The sequence below is a fragment of the Chironomus tepperi genome, unplaced genomic scaffold (assembly GCF_022539635.2).
Source record: "Chironomus tepperi strain 1889 unplaced genomic scaffold, CSIRO-AGI_Ctep_v1 contig_414, whole genome shotgun sequence".
NCBI lineage: Eukaryota > Metazoa > Arthropoda > Insecta > Diptera > Chironomidae > Chironomus > Chironomus tepperi.
Genome location: NW_027226536.1, coordinates 333,584 through 352,059, shown reverse-complemented (window position 1 = coordinate 352,059; position 18,476 = coordinate 333,584). Strand labels below are relative to the sequence as shown.

At 31.6% G+C, this 18,476-nt stretch overlaps 2 protein-coding genes across 2 annotated transcripts in view; both read right to left on the bottom strand.

The window, feature by feature from the left end:
• The window catches only part of LOC139097132 (chaoptin), a 29,791-nt gene extending 17,846 nt beyond the window's left edge, over positions 1-11,945 (bottom strand). Inside the window, exons 1-2 of the mRNA XM_070648902.1 lie at positions 11,832-11,945; positions 8,773-8,843 (exon numbers count right to left, since the gene is read on the bottom strand). The gene's annotated coding sequence lies outside the window, so the exon portion shown is untranslated. The remainder of the gene's footprint in view (positions 1-8,772; positions 8,844-11,831) is intronic.
• A 2,678-nt stretch (positions 11,946-14,623) lies between these two features.
• The window catches only part of LOC139097139 (homeotic protein labial-like), a 28,356-nt gene continuing 24,503 nt past the window's right edge, over positions 14,624-18,476 (bottom strand). The window contains exons 2-4 of the mRNA XM_070648913.1: positions 16,223-16,309; positions 15,995-16,158; positions 14,624-15,160 (exon numbers count right to left, since the gene is read on the bottom strand). Of these exons, the coding sequence (XP_070505014.1) occupies positions 14,978-15,160; positions 15,995-16,158; positions 16,223-16,309 (434 nt within the window). The 3' untranslated portion in view covers positions 14,624-14,977. The remainder of the gene's footprint in view (positions 15,161-15,994; positions 16,159-16,222; positions 16,310-18,476) is intronic.

Sequence of the window (18,476 nt, the reverse complement as noted above, 5' to 3'; positions counted from 1 at the left end):
CATATCCATGCTCATCAACTAGAGTAACTGTCCTGATGATGCAAGGCTCAAATTGGTAGGCATTTGTAAACCACATGGAGTCTCGAGTCAATTATGACTTTTCCAAGCGGACAACACCATGTTTTGACTACTTAAAGGCTAGTTAATATCCAGTTCCAACTCATGGAAAGAAGCTGACGATAGAGATAGTGCCACACTTGGAATTGGTAATTGCAAGCGGTAGCCAGCGATAGAGCCAGCTTCAGACGCCGACAGAGAGAGGCCATGAATCTCACTTGATCTATATGGTTAGCGAAGTAAGTAAGAAGTAATTTCCAGTTAATGACTAATTCTATGACGTATTTTTGTCGACTTGGAAATGTATTCTCGTCCACTTGAGTTCGTACAGATCCCATCGCCTAATTTGTATCAATCCCCAATTCTACAACTTCAGCAAATTCAACAATTAATTCCAATAAACCCTCAAACACATCACCTGACTGCTGATTACAGCAAATACAGTCATTTCTTATGAAAATGAGAAAGTTTTCAAGCCATTCAAAAACTTCTTTCTTGAGAACGAATAACAAATACCGTGTGTAACTTTTTAAAACCAACTATTTATGTCAAAGGTTTAAGTTTTTGAGCTAAAAAACACATCAGCTTTGTATTTTCTATTTTAATTCATAATTTTTTCTTTAGTCATTTAAAAGTAATTTTTAAGACAGAAAAGTGAAAAAGAATGAGATAATGATGTGGAGAAGTTTTTCACGAGCGACGCATGGTAACAGACAATGAGCATGTTCTTAAGAATACTTAATTATTATAAATCAGCTCAATTTTGTGAGTTTACTCAAGAGCATGCTCCTTGCCAACTGAAGAAGGATTTCGACCATAGAAAAGGCTTAGGTAAGATATTTTGGAGGCTCTTTCTAGCCAAATTGACCAAATGGTGAACACCAAACGGGCGCCGCATTCATTTGATAGCTAAGTTGCCTTAATAGACAATGACTCGAATACAAGACACGAACGCAAGTCGATTAATTTATCCAAAATTCGAGACCATGTTGGCGTGAATCTGGCATGGTTTTAAGTCAGAGACACCCTGACCTGGGGTAGGTGCACTGTGCACTGATGGAAGTGGCAGAGCATTTTTCATTTGTGTCGCTCGTATTTGAATTGAACTGTTTAAAGTGATTTTGGGATTATTTCACAATTTACATAGCTTCGACTGATCTAAATTGGAAATTGACAGAGTAGGGTCTTAGAATAATGGATTTCATTAAGGACCAGCTGTGTGAAAATGGGGTTAGATCAGTTTAAATTAGTTTATTTGGAAGCTAAAAGAGTTTTTTACATTCCAATCGGAATGTATTGAAATTTAGACAAAATCAATCAAATTTGTCTGTTTGCTGCCACTTGGTTCTGAGTATACTGTTACCTGCTTCCGTTAAGGCAACATTTCACAGCCACGTGGAATTGATAGTCCCCAGGCCATACAATCATACAAAGTCAAGAAACTGTTTCGACTTAAAAAATATCAAAATTACACCGAATATCCATTCACCAATAATCCCTACTCACGTCAATTCACAAATTAACTACCAATTTTAAGCTCATGACCATTAAGTCCCAAGCAAAATCTTTAAAAATGTTAATTTTCATCCTTCCATCATTACAGCTTCTTACGTGCGTATATCGACATAATAAAATTTAATTTAATATTTTTCCATTACTTCAACTCCCTATCATAATGTATATACCTTCCATTACAAATTATATAATGCATATACTTTCAAAAAAAATTATTTGATACGTCTCATTTGACATGCATATATAAACAACAATTAACCATTTCTTTCTTTTTTGTTATTTTTCTAGTCCAAAACGATGTAATTTCCTTTTCATCATCATCTTTGATGGTCTCAATGATTCATTCATTGACAAATACAGACGACAAGTGCATATGTAGATGTTTATGTAGCACTAATGATTAATTGACACTATTTTTTGTACGATTAATCGGAATTGATTGATGTGTGAATGTTAAATGACTTAGTTTTTTGGCGGACTGTCTTCATGGGTGGTATTTGTGAATTTAATTAAAGTATTTGCGATATTTGGGAATTTGTGATAATTAGATGGATTTGGGGTGATAATGGAAGTTGAGATTAAGTGTCAATTTTGGACTTTTAGCTTTGATTTTGATTGTTTTGCTTTAATTTTGAATATTTTGCTTCAATTTTGAACATTTTGGCTTCAATTTTGAATGTTCAGCTTCAATTTTGAGCATTTTTGCTTCAATTTTGAATAATTTTGCTTCAATTTTGAATGTTTTGCTGCAATTTTGAGCATTTTTGCTTCAATTTTGAATATTTTGCTTCAATTTTGAGCAGTCTTGCTTCAATTTTGATAATTTTTGCTTCAAATTTGAGCATTTTTGCTTCAAATTTGAATGTTTTGCTTCAATTTTGAGCAATTTTGCTTCAATTTTGAATATTTTGCTCCAAATTTAAGCATTTTTACTTCAATTTTTAATGTTTTGCTTCAATTTTGAGCTTCTTTGCTTCAATTTTGAAATCTTTGTTTCAATTTTGAGCATTTCTGCTTCAATTTTGAGAATTTTTGCTACAATTTTTAACATTTTTGATTAAATTTTGAATACTTTGCTTCAATTTTGAATGTTTTGCTTCAGTTTTGAACATTTTTGCTTCAATTTAGAATTTTTTGCTTCAATTTTGAGCATTTTTCAATCAATTTGGAAAGCATTCCTTCAATTAAAGCTTTATTTCAATTATTCGCGTCCGTTAAGTCGCTTGAAAGAATGTAAATACGCCACCAACCATTCACTTTTTTTAACTCAGCTTATCTCACTTGTTTACGTTCTTGTTTTGATTTACATTCACCAGCAGATAACTGTAAAAATTATATTCAACGCACACAAGATGCGAAGAAAGTTTTTACCATATTTTTTTGTTATTCTCTTTTACAGCATAAGATGTAGAGAAACGACAAGACATGAAAATGTGAATGAGAGACATTCCTAGAATATTTTTCTTTATATAAATTATTACTATAGAAATAGTAATGAAGAAAGCACAGTCAGTAATTGCTTTTTTGCCAAGACTGAGTCTTTGCATCAATGAATGCTGTACAATTGAGAGCTTTCTCTTGATAAAGTCTCGATGTCCCACCATGCGTCCATATTGCGTAACTTTTATAATTTAAATACACAATTTCCACTTATATACGTAATAAATAATAAACGTACAGACCGAGATAAAGAAATGTCATATAATTTTACAAGAAAATTACACACCTGACCATACTTTTTTTCTGGTTCCAATAAAAACAAGCCGACTTCAATAGTCGTGGCTATTTTGGCAACAAGCTTGATGTTTAAAATGTAGATTTTTTTTTATAACGGAACTTTTATGAATGCTGTTTATATTCTACATTTATTTAACTATAGCTGTTCTTCTTATATCATAGTCTTCAGCATCATCTTTACAGATTTTTGACTACAAATGGCAAATATTCTTCTTGTCTTTTACAGTTTTGTTTATTGATGCTTTTTAAATTGAGGAGAGTTTTTGTTGAGTTAACTGGAAGGATTTTTGCCAGATTTTTGTGTGTTGGATGTAAACAAAAGGCTTTGGTGTCACATTCCAGAAATGTTTTCTTTGATATTTCGCAGTTTAATATTTGGCAATTTTCTCACAAATGAAAGTTGTCAATCCAAGTGACACAAATGACAAAGGCTTTACGTCGGAGCTTTTAAGGGGCTGATAAAACTCCTTTATTAACATCCAAATCAGAAGCCGCTTCGTAGCCGCCTTCTGATATGCAATCTAAATGTGTGTCAGTTTCATACCAAGCAATTCTATAAGGCTTCCCAATTTTTTTCATGAGCAACAAATGGCTGCTTTGCAAACAATTAGCTAATTGACATTCATGTGGATGCGACTTCCACCTTGAAGCACACAAATGGCTCTACCTAATGGACAAGGATTATGTTTTCATGATATATAATGTACCTAAACTATGGTACCTTAAAGCGGTCTATTTGCCTGTTAGGGACATCAATTTGTGTGTTTCTAAGTGGAAGTCATCTCAATATGAATGTCATTAAAGCAGTCATTTGTGCCTCTCTGTGGAAGCTGGTTCCATGTGTTTGAAATGTGACAACCCTTTAGATTCAACACAGAGGGGAACAAATGGCTGTCATATGGATGTCATATGGAAGCAGCTTCCATTTAATGTCAACAAAGCAAATTTACCTTGAGCCTTGAAAGCTTCATGTCAAACCCATCTTCATTTGCATCACAAGATGCAATACAAAAATTCAGCCAATTAATTTTTTTATCAAAAAAGTTCATAAATGTCAACACGTGCTTAAATCTACTATTGAAATAAATGTCAATTTAATAATTAATTTAACCATATTTTTGTGAAATCAAATCTACTTTCTAAATTTGTATCATCATGAGATTTTATCAACAGATACGAAACATATTGTATTTCAAAATAGACACAATTTGGTGAATTTAATTTGCATAATGTGCAATGAAATTTGAGATGAGATCAATTTGTGAGTTATTGGCATTTTGGAATTATTGAATTTTAAATATGAAGGCTGAATAATCGAGTTAAAGATAGTTTTCAGCTTAGAAGTTGACTTGAATTTTGTATTGAGTTGAGTCAATTTGAGTTAACTATTCCAATCAAAATCCAAATCGATTTTGAGTTCTGATAGTATTTTGTGCTTAGACCGAGCTGCACAATGAGGTGAATCGTAGTTTTCGAAGCAAAAATGAGTCGGAATCAATCAGGACAAGGTACTATCAGGGCAATTTCATGTTCTACCATTAAAACGCTGACGTAACGGTAATCTAGTGAACACGTTGTGCTGTTCGGGTAGTAAAATAGTAGAAGTAGTCAATTAGTCAGAATACACAACAAAGAAGTTCAATGCGTCGCTGGTTAAATAGGTAAGGTAATTGGCACAAATTTGATTTGGTAAATCGAAGGTCGTCGGTTCGAATCCCCAGCCAATCCCAAATTTAAAATTCTTACATTTATTTTGACAAAAACGCAATAATTTGAATTATTACGACATAAAAATAGTTTCGATTGAACATAATACAATCCTAACGTACACTTTTTTGAAATGACTCTTTTTCCTGTTAGAACCAATTTCTGTTTTCTGGATAACTACACTATTCAAATCTCAAACATGTAAGCTCATAGTACACCTTATACTAAGCTTAGTCACACAATAAATCCCAAATTTTTTTCATGATCACAACATGATCTTCAAGCACCAACTGCTAAATGCATTGCAAAATACCAAAAAATAGCTAATAATCCAAATTTATTAACACCTTATTTCATGTCATACACATTATAATGTCAAAAAAAAATCTACGTTTATAGTTCAATGCTACACATTCATTATCACAAGCCCCAAAAACTACGACTGTATATAATTTTTTATTTCTCAGCCTTCATTCTCGTGAATTGCCATCTGATTGTTAAATTTTCGTTATATAAACTATAAAAGTAAACGACTGCAACTGAATTGGATATTTTTTGTGAATGAATTTAAGAAAAGCGGCAGCATGCAGCAACAATAGACACACCAAAGAGCTTCTTTAAGTCAGACAATCAACGGTGATTAATCAACAAACAAAATGGGCCTTTAAATAGACATAATTGGAAGCTTGATACCTTAATTGAATGATTAACAGCTACACATAGTTACAGTATACGCTAAAATGTGTATGATAATGCCTTACGGTGTGTCTTGTGTCATTTTATTTAGCATAAAATTTGTCAAAATGCAAATGATCTTATAATTTCAGTCAGTCAGACTGGAACGACACACAAAACAAGTAGAAGAGATTTGATTTCTTGTTCTGTGGATTTTTGAGATTAGCAACAAAAAATTGAGATTTGAATATGAAATGAGGAAGTGGAGGTAGATTAACCACTCAGACCAAAATATTGCAGCTTGTCACATTTGATTTGTTGATTAGGAATTTAAAGACAAAAATGCTGAAAATTGAGATAAATCAAGATTCGCATGACTAATGAGAAGTATTTTGGCTTGAGTTCTTGTTGTTGAGTAATGGGTATGGTTGTCAAGTAATAGGTACGCATGTAATAGGATTGGTTATGGGTTGGCAAGCGGAAGCTGGTGATAGGGTTAGAATAAGGCAGTATCTGAGGGAGGTTATGGATCACAATTGATCCTCTAACATACAAAGAGAATTTTCACATTAATGAGCATAATCAAAGCATGCATTTTCATACAAATGAGCATGCTCACAAAAGTAAGTTTTCTGATAATAAGCTTTTTGTCAGTTAGGGATCTAGTTGGTCAGTAAGAAAGTAATTAAGTAAGACTATGGGTTATGCTGTCGAAGAGTATAGGCAAAGCAGAGTGTAATTTGAAGTAAAGAGACAAGTATAGGTAAATCTGCCCATTTGAAGGACAGAGCAGTGTAGAATCTGTTGTAAAATAACATGTTTTGGCAAAACTGCCAATGCTTTTAGCAGAGCAGAGTTGAATCTTGGATAAAGTGACATATATAGGCAAATCTGTCAATTTAAGATCATGCCCTGTGTGGCCGAGTGGTATAAGGTGAGATAGACAACATTCTGGATATCTTTATCACACTCTTTTAAGTACGTAGGTTCGATTCCCATCAGAAACTGATCTCTCAATCATTATATAGAGTGTTGTCGATATTACATGGATTCACACAATGCTAACGACATTACATGTGAAATTACGTTCACAATAGTACCCACTATACGACTATTGAACTCTAGTGAAGCTCTGCACTTACAATAGTGCTATAGTCACGCAAATGGTTCAGCACGAACTGAAGTGAATCTTATTGTTTGAGCTATACTAACTATATGGTTACAGTAAGTAAATTATTAAGTACTTACTTTACAAGCTACATACCATAGTACTTCCTAACATGCAAAAAAACTTGCTCACCTTAAATATACTAGATTAGTAAGATCGTGAACGTTGTTGTCAGCGTATTCTGCTCTTGAGAGCAAGCTCTTCATCTAAATCTAGTCTCTAGTTAGCTTCTCACTTACTATAGACTACCGCATACCTAGTAAAGCTACCAAAGCTATTAAAGCCTCAAAACTCACATAAAACCCATCATCACCATCAAATTCCAGTCCATACCTTCACCACCTCCCATCCATAAAAGTGAAATTCACATCCATCATATCCATCAAAACAGCTCAAACAAAAAAATCTTCCTGAATTAATTCCATCTCGTTCAGCTCATGCACAAAAAAGAATAACTTGGAAAAATTTTCTCTCATAATAAATTTTTGATTATCTTTACGGTTTAATTATTAATTATTGAGCGGCTCGAAAGAGTTCAAGAGAAAACTTTAAAGCTGGAGATTTCATCATTAATTTGTCGAATCAACTACAAAATGATCGATTTTAATCAGCATCAGGGGAGATCTTAATACTATTATTCAACTGTATTGGATGATTGGAGGGTCTTTAAATATAAATTATGTAAATGAACATTAATTACATCTTGTTAGTTAGCTGCACTCACTTTATGGCTGCTTTTAATTGCAATTTGTGAGCTGTTTGATGTCTTCATGTTGATTGTTAATTAACATATTGTCAAATTTTCTCATTAAAATGTCCAATTAATGACTTACAGACTAATTAAATTCCATTGATAAAATAACGGCTTTTAAAAATTCAAAAGTAACTTTCAATTTTCAAATCTTTTGTTTGCATTTCCCACATCAAATAGTTTTTGGAAATTAATTACAGTTAATCCATTAATATTGACACATTTTCGACAATATTGATTTAAAAAGAGGCGGCACGAGTTGAGTGGAATCTGTCAGATGATATTAAATGCATTTTGTCTATGATTAATGAACTACTTTAAGTAGCAACCACACATTGGATTTTCTCTAAGGTGTGATAATTGTGAAATCGATCTGAATTGATGTATGTGGTTTGGATTTTGGATAAATGATGCAAGGTTAATGTTGGAATTGAGTTGGAATTTGTATGGTTTTTGGAGTTTTTAAGCTGCTGAGACTCATAACGGTCAAATTTAATTCAAATTTTGCATGATTTTAAAACTGATCAAAATGGCGGCAATTTTTGTCCACTTCGAAAAGTTTTTCTGCAAATTTTGATCAAAAACTAAGACAGTTCAATATTTTGATGAATTATTGTTCAAAAAAGTGGCAAGCATAAGTTTAATTAAATTCATTGAATTTTAAGGTTTTAAGACTCACAACGATCAAAAATTCAAATTGTTATCAATAAGTTAAAAATCTAAAATGGCGGCAATTTTTGTCCACCTCGAAAAGTTTTTCTGCAAATTTTGATCAAAAATTTAAAGATAATTCCAATATTTTCATCAATTATTGTTCAAAAAAGTGGCAAGCATAGTTTATAATTAAATTCATTCAATTTGATGCTTTATTTTTTGATTTATAACCTATAAAAGAAATTAAACCAGACTGCTCTTTCGCATTTCTAAACCAAGAGATTTGAGATATAAATCTTCAACATATTTCATTCAAAGAAATGGCAAGATTAAAGAGAAACCAAATCAAGACACAACAAAGACAGCAAAAATAAGACTTAGAAATCTGATCACTAATTTTTTTATTTGTCTGCGAAGGCACATCAGCATCAAAATGAACATAACGGCAAAACAACTTTGCTAATTTATGCTTAAAAAAAACTATGAAAAATGTCATTAAACTACTTACATGAAAATAATGAATTAATCCGTATAAATCAATTGAGCGTTGTTGGGTCTCGCAAGGAGACAAGTGAATGACTGTAAACAATATAAGATTATCGCAATTAGTTATTTCATGTTTGAAAGGCGGCAGTTTTTTGTTGATTTCAATTAAATTAAATATATTCATATTATTTGTGATTATTAATAATAGTCATGCGAAGTTTTAAAAGAAGAAGAATTGATAATTTTCATTTTAATTATTTTTATGTATACACTTTTTAACATCACATTCGAATTTTCACTACACACGAGTTAATGCAAAAAAAAAATACGATTGAACGAAAGTTATTTTGTTTCCACTTTCATAAGCAGTCGCAACATCATCATCATTCTTTCATTATCTTTCTTTATCAGAGATGTTGTTGTTTTGTATATGCACTATAGATTTTTAAGCCATGGATGCTGAATTACACGCTGCATGCTTCAAATCGTTACTTATTTTCTTTATTATTATGGAGATTGTAAGCGATATGTGATCTTGGGTATGGAAAAATGTTCATAAATCAAAGTTTGATTTGAACGGTTTGTATGGGATTTATTGATGATTTAGAGATTAATTTAGGGAGCTGATTTAATACTTAAGATTGTTAAATTTGACAAATTTTCCGTAAATTCTAATTGCCTTCCTCAAACTATGTTTTAAGACTCAACAATGTTTTGTCAAAACCTCCAAGTATGTGGCGTCAAGCTATAACCCAATTTATGCCTGATATGCGGATTATGCTGCAACATTGTTAGAATTACCCCTAGCTCTGTACTCATTTAGCGTAATCTATGCATTACTTTACATTTGACATAATCTATGCATTACGCTACTTATTGATTGAAGTTTAGTCATTTTCCGTGTTCATACAAAATTGCATTTATTTTCAATATAGTTATCAATTGAGCTACATTTTTGTAAGATTATGCTTGCATGTTCCAGATTTATGAATCGAATTTTTGCTATCAATTCAATTTTGTTTAGGCTTAATGTGAAACCTTCAAGTCTTTTCTGTCAATTTTTCAAAAAAAATTCATTCTGATCAGACAAGGAGCTGAGTATGCTCACAAAATATGTATTACATTGATATTCCTTAGGAAATTTGTACGAACTTTCTGAATAAGGCCAAAAATAGAGTCAAATGGAAGGCATTTTGCAGAAACCTAGGCTCCACTTCGGATCATCGTTCCAGTAAGTAAGTAAGAAAGTAAATTCCTTTGAAACATTTTGATTACATGAGTAGTCATGAAAACACTAATTTAGGTGAGTATGTTGTTAATTGTCTGTTAGGTGTGTGCAATCTTGATCATGATTCTATAGTAGAATCGATAACTACTCAAGAAGGTTGAAAATGTAAAAGCAAACTATTATTCAAATCCAGCTAAACAAGATTATTAAATTCCTTCAAACTTTCAGCTCTTAGTGAGATTCGAACCAGTTCTTTTAAGAACGTTTCGCACGGTTTGTAGAATTTACAATGGAATGAACTGTATATGAAGCTGCACTTTTGGGACTAGAACTAGAAATGTTGTCAATCAAATAATTTAAGGCCCAATATTCCCAACCAGATATTCACAATTTCCTGATCCCGTTACATTTGTAAGAACAAAAAATCTAGAACGCCAATACCAGACCAAAACAGAGAAAATGCCAATCATATGAGTTACACATCATATTTCTTCCATGGATTCACGCTTTAAGAATTTCAAACTGTTTTCTTGTGTAGCTAATGTAAGTCAGTGATTTATCAAGATTTTTTGTCCATTTTTGTCTAAATAGTCGAAGGCAGTAGTCATATTTAGACACTCAATATTCAATAAGTAGAGGCAGTAAGGATGACATTATTTTGATTTTTAACAACTGATGTCCACTGTCAATGACTTCTAACATTAATCCCAAATCATGCTCATTTGAAATAAAAAAACACCGCAAGCCATTCATCAATTCCAACTTCTCCTTAAATACCCCATCGTGGACTTATCACTAACTGACATCAGATACATGACACCTAGTAATTATCTCTCATATATGAAAATAATATTTAAAATTTTTTAATGTCGTGACACAAATTCATTCGACCAAGTCCAGGATATCATAAACAAAAAAAAAATATCTTCCAAATTCTCGCATATGTAGGCCGACCCGATCATTGACAATTTTTTAAGATCACATGTGATACATTTTACATCTCCGAAAGGCAAAGGCAGTCAGAGAGCGAAAAATAATTTTAAATCGCATCATGAAAGTCTTTCCAATATTTTGAGTGTGTTACATTCTTTAATTGATTTGTCATTAATGACTTATTCCAACTCTGCAACAGTTTCATGGGCCCAGGGTACGATGTATCCAATTCAATGTACCTAGCCACAATCTGTGTATCGCGACCAGAGTTGCAAAACAGGCATCTGTGACAGGCAAAAACCGTACAAATTCTTGATAATTTGTAAGGTATTGTAAGAAAAACCATACAAATCAATAAAAATTATCAAGAATTTGTACGGTATTTGCATGTCTAGAAGAAAACCTTAAAAATTCTTGATAATTTATATGGTTTTTGCATGTCACAGGTGCCTGGTTAGCGCAACTCTAGCCTCGAATTCACAAATCGAGTTGATGTGACTAGATACAGCAAAAAACCACCCAAAATCCGTACTAAAAGTTCCCTGGGATCGAACCCGAGTCGATAGAACAGTAGTTCAACGCTGGGATCGAACCCGGGTCGTTAGAACGGTAGCCCAACGCTCTAACCACTAAGCCACTGCTGCTTTTTGCTGTCTATGTGTGTTACACATTTGCCGAGAGATATTAACCGAAATATTATACAAATCACTTCACTTTTTTTGTAAACTTTGTGCTAAATTCACTAGATATAAAACAATAATTAATTAAATTCAATTCAGTTCTCTACTTATAACCGAAATTTGTAGAACGAATATAATTAAAAGCTACTAAAAAAGAGAAATTTCTTTTTTTTTCTTCTTCTTTCTGCGTTTCTTCATCTTTTTTTCATATATTAAGCATCGCATCATATTGGAACTTACTTCAACTATTTAACTTTTTTATTTTCAACTGTGCTTCTTGAGCTGACGATTTTTTTTTTTATTTTTATTTATTTTTTTTTTCTTTTTTCCCAACCGAATCGCTTTAAAGTCTCTCGTAAACTGACAAACGAACTCAATTTGTAAAAATGTGGAGGAAAAAAAAAAGTCAGCTTAAGAAAAGAATTGTTGAGCAGCCGCGCAAAGTAGATCGCGTTGAGAGTAAAACAAGCTGCGTGAGTGAAGAAAATAGTGTGTAAGTTTTATGGTTTACAGGTGGTGAGTTGGATGGGGAATGGGGCGCATTTTTAGGGTTTTGAGATTGGTGGTTTTAATTTTTCGGTCGGAAATCGAAACGTAGTGAATTTTGGTTTACTGGGGAGCATTATATGAGTGATAGATGCAATTAGGACAATGGTGGGCAACCTCTATACCGCGGCACATTAGTGTACCCAAAAAATGTTGAAAATGCAATGAAACGTATGCTTTTCTTTTTGTGTAATTTGGAATTAAGCTATACTATCACCATTCCCGAGAAATTTAAGGTTGTCTATTCTGACCTAGTTACCCAAATTACATAGTTTTAGTAAGTTGCAACTTAGTCAATATATGTTCAAATTGACTGTAAACTAGCTTGACAGTAACTTTTGGGTAACTTGGGTTTGATTAGGGACTAAACAGTTAAATTCTCTGGAATTGAATGAAATGTACCTCTTGCCTACCTTCCTCACGTAATAAGTGAACGACTTTTCACTGACGTCAGTAATAACTTGATTCTAACTATTCTGGTCTTGTTGATTTTGATGCAATCATTTTGTCATCAATCACAAATTGATTTTTCTAATCCTTCTCACCTTGGTACAGGGTATACCTGAATGCAATTAGCCTAGTCACAATTTGTGTACTACAAAATACACTAACCTAGTTGATGCGACTAAGAACTGTGAAAAAGAATCAAATTCGAGACTTTTCCTGGGATCGAACCTAGTCGGTCTTTAGGGCATTTGTTGGCCGACATACTAACCACTTCCGAATCTATTTTACGGTACCTACGCTTCACTGGATTTATTATTGATGCCTTTCTTGAAACAAGCTGTTTCCAGAGTCTTCTGAGGACCTTAATTGTTCTGTATATTCAGTGATGGTAGTAAATTAGTTCATCTATTTTTTGCTATAAAAATTGACACTTGATGAGAATCGAACTCGTGCTCCTAGATTTTTACCAGTCTCACGAAAGTACAGATGCTTTTATCAGTTCGTCTATTTTCATCCAAATTTAACTTGTTTAGATCCAGAATTTTGTTAAATATTACCAAACTTCTCATAAAAATCTCCACCAGCCATCCCAAATTGACCACCAAAAATCCTAAATTCCACTTTAAAATTCATGCTATAAATATTTTATTGATGGACTTGAAAAATGAAAAACATTCCACAGCATGCATGATGTTTATGGTTGTGGTCGTGCATTTCTCTCAACTCTTTTTTTTTCTTCTGTTTTTAACATATTTTTTACCTTCATTCAGTCAGTTTCTGTGTGCTTTCTTTTCTGTAATTTCTTTCCGCGTCTTTCTCTCACCTTCTTCTTGTAATCTTTCATTCTACTTGTTTGGTCATGTTTGTAAATGCAGCATATTGTGTGTATGCTTTAATCATTATCATGGGAATGGAGAGAAAGAAGGTTGAAAATGCGTTAAAGCTTGGAAGATTTGAATTTGTAAGCTTAGTTTGAATTATTTTTGGCCGTTAATTTTAGTTGTATAGGAAATAATGAATTTGAAATATTGGCAAGATTTGTGTGAAGTTTGCTTGATTTAAGTGTTGCTGGATTCATCATGATTTTTTACTCCGGTTTTTAGATCAATCTGTGGCACAAGAATAAAAGTTTTAATTTTGTAAATTTAACTTTAAATTTTTTTCGTCGTAAATGGAAATTAAGCTGTTCAAATAAAATGGTTTAGTACTTTGGTCTGCTCAAAGACTTAAGTCAGAAATTTATAATTTTAAATTAAAATCTAGCAATTTATTTATTATTTTGTTAAAAGTAACTTTTATTAATAAATTTTCATTACGGTCAAATTTCTAGCGATCGATGGCAAAAAATTGAGGGAAATCTGAAAGAAAGTAACCTGTGAATTTATATAATTTTAAATTAAAATCCAATTTATTATTTTTTGTTAAAACTTTTATTAATAAATTCATTTTTGATGAGGGATTAGATATTTTAATCCCTGAGAATAAAACAGAACTGCTTTTGTGTTTAAAATTTTCTTATCTTTTATTTCATTTATTTTAATTTAGATTTTATGATTTTTTTTAATTAATTTGATAAATTTTTGAAATCAAAAATAAACAAAATTGTTTTTTGAGCAATAAAATTTGAAAATAATTTTTTGAAAAAGTATCCTTGTTCAGCACATCGTAATTTATGCCTTGCTGTAATTAATTCAAACTTTTTTCTAAAATTTCAATTTAAATCCAATTTCCAAATAAAAGTTCAATTCAATTTATTATTTAAACAATCAATAACATTTTAATTTTTTATTTAATTTATTTTTATTTTTATCATAATTCATTTTTTATAAAGATTACAAATATTACAATAAAATGTACAATTCTATGAAATCATAAAGAGACTAGCTTATTTTTGTTGACTCACTGGGTTTTTTATCTTCATTATGCTGATCAAATAAGGCTATTTATTTGTATTGTTGAAATCAAACAACATTTTACAATCTAAGGTTTAAAATAGCTTTTGTTCTAGTAAGGGGGGTTTGGGGGGTATGGGTGGGGGGTTGTGGAATGAGTTTTGAGGTTAAGATTGCAAGTTTTTTGAGGTTATGGTTGGCAAACTAGAGACAATTGCTAAGATTGAGCTGAAATTGACTCTAGTCGACAACGACCATCAATAGTGCCAACCCCAAGCTACCCCAAAGACCCCAAAACTCATTTCCATCAAACCCCATCCAAAACTTCATTAAAATATTCACAAAATTTTATGATTCAATGAAATTCATCTAAAAAATTAATTTTACTAACATTTCATTTAATATTGCTACAGTTATCAATAATAATAATAATATTAATAGTTCATATACAAATGGCATTTTTCATCATTGACACTATAATAAATTGTTATTTTCTCAAGTCTAATTAGATTCTCTACTATTTTCACAACTTCCTGCTAGATTAGTTTGATCATTTGGATTACTGCTGTTGCTTGAATTAGTACTCGGGTTGTTTGGTGATTGACTGAGCGATTCTGGTGGAATGAGGCCTTCCTTTACGCGCTTTTTGAACTTCATTCGGCGGTTTTGGAACCAGATTTTCACCTGAAGTGAGAATTAAGAATTGATTATTAGAACATTGTGTTAGAATTATGAAAATTTTAAGAAATTTGAAAAATTTGAAAATTTCAAAAAAAATTGAAAATTTAAAAAAAAAATTGAAAAATTCTAAAAAATTTGAAAAAATTTTATAATTGAAAAATTTTAAAAAATCAAAAAAAAATTCAAATAAAATTGAAAATAATTCAAAAATTTGAAAAAAAATTGAATAATTTGAAAAATTCAAAAAAACTTGAAAATTCAAAAAAAAAATTAAAATTCAAAAAAAAATTGAAAAATTCAAAAAAATTTGAAACATTCAAAAAAATTTGCAAAAATTTCCAGAAACTTGAAAAAATAGATAAGTTTGAATATTTAAAAAAAAAATTGAAAAGTTAAAAAAAATTAAAAAATTGAAAAATTTGAAAAAATTTGAAAAATTCAAAAAGTTTAAAAAATTCAAAAAGTTTAAAAAAAAAAAATTAGAAAATTAAAAAAAACAATTGAAAAACTCAAAAAAAAATTGAAATTTTTAAAAAATCAAAAAAAAAAAAGACTTGAAAAACGCATCGAAAATTTAATAACTTTTCTAAATTCAACGGATTTTTAGAATTTCAAAATTCAAGGTTCAAAATTTGAACTTCAACGTTATTTTATCATTGAGTCTTGAATTTCAATTCAAATTTTGATTTTTTTTTTTGCAACTTTCAAGTTCAAAATTGAATCTTAAATTGATTTTGAACTTCAACAATTCAAATTATCAAAACCCGTTACAATTTTGAACTTCAAATTACGCAACAAAATCGCGTCTTAAGCATCTAAGCTTCAAAAATTCCTTACCTGTGTTTCATTAAGTTGTAAAGCATTCGCAATCTCAATTCTTCGTGCTCTCGTGAGGTACTTATTGAAATGAAATTCCTTTTCAAGTTCAGTGAGCTGTTTATTCGTGAAATTCGTTCTACCCGTGTTATTATTGCCTGTAGCTCCTGCAATGAAATTGTTATCTGCAAAACAAATTTTATTAATTAGTTTAATTAACCATTATTTGATATTATAATAATTATTTACCCATTAAACTGTTGAAGAGACCCGTTCGGCATGGATCAATTGATGATGGAACTGCTGTGTAATCAATTGTTGTCGCAAGTTTGGGTGCTGAAAATATAAGATGAAAAAATTAATGAAAAGAGCATAAAAAAATGATTTCTAAAAGTGCCGTCGGTTGTTACAGACTCAAAAATTCATTTGGGAATCAATTGTAATGTTGAAAGATGTAAGAGAATTGCAGGCACACATTCTGCATGTTTTTGACCCACATGGAGAAATGAAATTCAATGTGCGTATGCCGATCAATCATGTTTTCAAGATAGTTACGTTTTAATATAGAAATACGTTGGAAATGTGAAGCAATTTTTTGGGGATGATGGAAGTGAAGTTTTGGATGGAACAATGGAGAAATTTTGGGAAAGAATGTTGTGTGATTTGACATGCTTTAACGGTAAAATACGGCAAACTTCATTTTCGTCCTTAAAAATGAGAAAAATACCGTTTTTAGGGTGCTGACGATATTGCCAGCCAAGATGCCAACTAGGAGAGACTATGGATCACTATGGATCTGTCCGGTCAGCGGAGTAAGTGATCGAGGTGCCGTCAGTGCGCATCCACGTCAGAAGCAACCCAAAACCCCCAAAACTCATCAAAATTCCCACAAGAAAGTCTCAAAATCCACAAAATTCACTGCCATTTCCTCTTATTCCTCCCAAAAATCCCACACAACATCCAACTCAACATCCTTAACACCAAAACTTTTTCTAAACTCTCCCATTCCAAATTCACTAATAACAGAAAAAAATCCCTAATTAATGGATTAGTTGTTGTTAAATGTCAACACATCATAGCTTCTTAATACACAAGAAACTTTTTTATTTTTATTATTATTATTTCAACATTGAATGGAGTTAATTAATTTAATTAATTTATACTGACACATTACAAAAACATTTGTGTACATTAGCGAGATACAAGTTGACTGTTTTGTAGACTGTAACATGTCGAAATGGAAAGTATGTTAGCGTAATATCAAAATTGTGTTTATCAATTTTTTTTTGTGAGTTTTGATGCTTGTTAATTTTGGGGCAATCAGGGATGGAGAGAGGAGGTTTGATGGTTTCTATTGAAGCTTGATGTCTACTTGAAACGACAATTATAAACAAAATTGGAGTTGATTTCAAACTTAAAATTTCTAGTCGCAGTGTCTTTGTTGCAGTCACTGAAGTGTCGTAGTTGCAGTGTCTTTGTTGCATTGTCTTTGTTGCAGTATCTTTGTTGCAGTGTCTTGGTCACAGTGTCTTAGTCACAGTGTCTTGGTCACAGTGTCTTGGTTGCAGTGTCTTGTTCGCAGTGTCTTAGTCACAGTGTCTTGGTTGCAGTGTCTTTGTCACAGTGTCTTCGTCACAGTGACTTGGTTGCAGTATCTTTGTCACAGTGCGTTAGTTTCTGTGTCTTGGTCGCAGTGGCTTTGTAACAGCATCTTAGTCGTAATGTTTTGTCGCAGTGTCTTTGTTACAGTGTCTTGGTCACAGTGTCATGGTTTGCAATGTCTCTGTCGGAGTGTCTTAGTTGCAGTGTCTTTGTCACAGTGTCTTACTCACAGTGTCTTAGTTGCAGTGTCTTTGTTGCAGTATCTTTAAAGTCGAATCTCCTACTCCCAAGATATCTAGTCATTAATAATAATGATGTTAAGACTAAAATAATGCTGCCAAAGCAACATAGTAAGCCAAAAGACACTAATTACCCTGATAAAGCAACCCCAAAACAAAAAATCAAAACATTAACTTAATTATCAATAAAAATCTTAAAATTAAATCCATTTACTATCATTTTAGCCTCTCATCCAATCAATCAACACAAAAGTCCCTCACATTTCAGAAAGGATTAAATTTTAAGCACCCAAGCACAATTAATAGATTCTTTAAGAACCCCACAAAAAAAAATATTTCGCAATTAAGACAGTAAATTTACTACCCATAAAATAAAAATTCAATTTGTCTTGAGGATGATTTATACTTCAACAGGTTAAAGACACAATTTTAATCAATCATTTTCATATGGCGCCAGTGAAATTTAATCAACAGTGCTACTGTTCGTAATTTTTGTCTGTTACTATTTAAATAAATATGAAATATTGGGAAGGAATAAAAATTTTTGTGCATTAAACAAATATTGACTTTATCGACTGTTGATTTATGATTTTGTTAGAAGGAAGTGATATGGAATGCAGTTTAGTGTGGGAAGAAGAAGGGTAAAATTGGAAATTAATTTT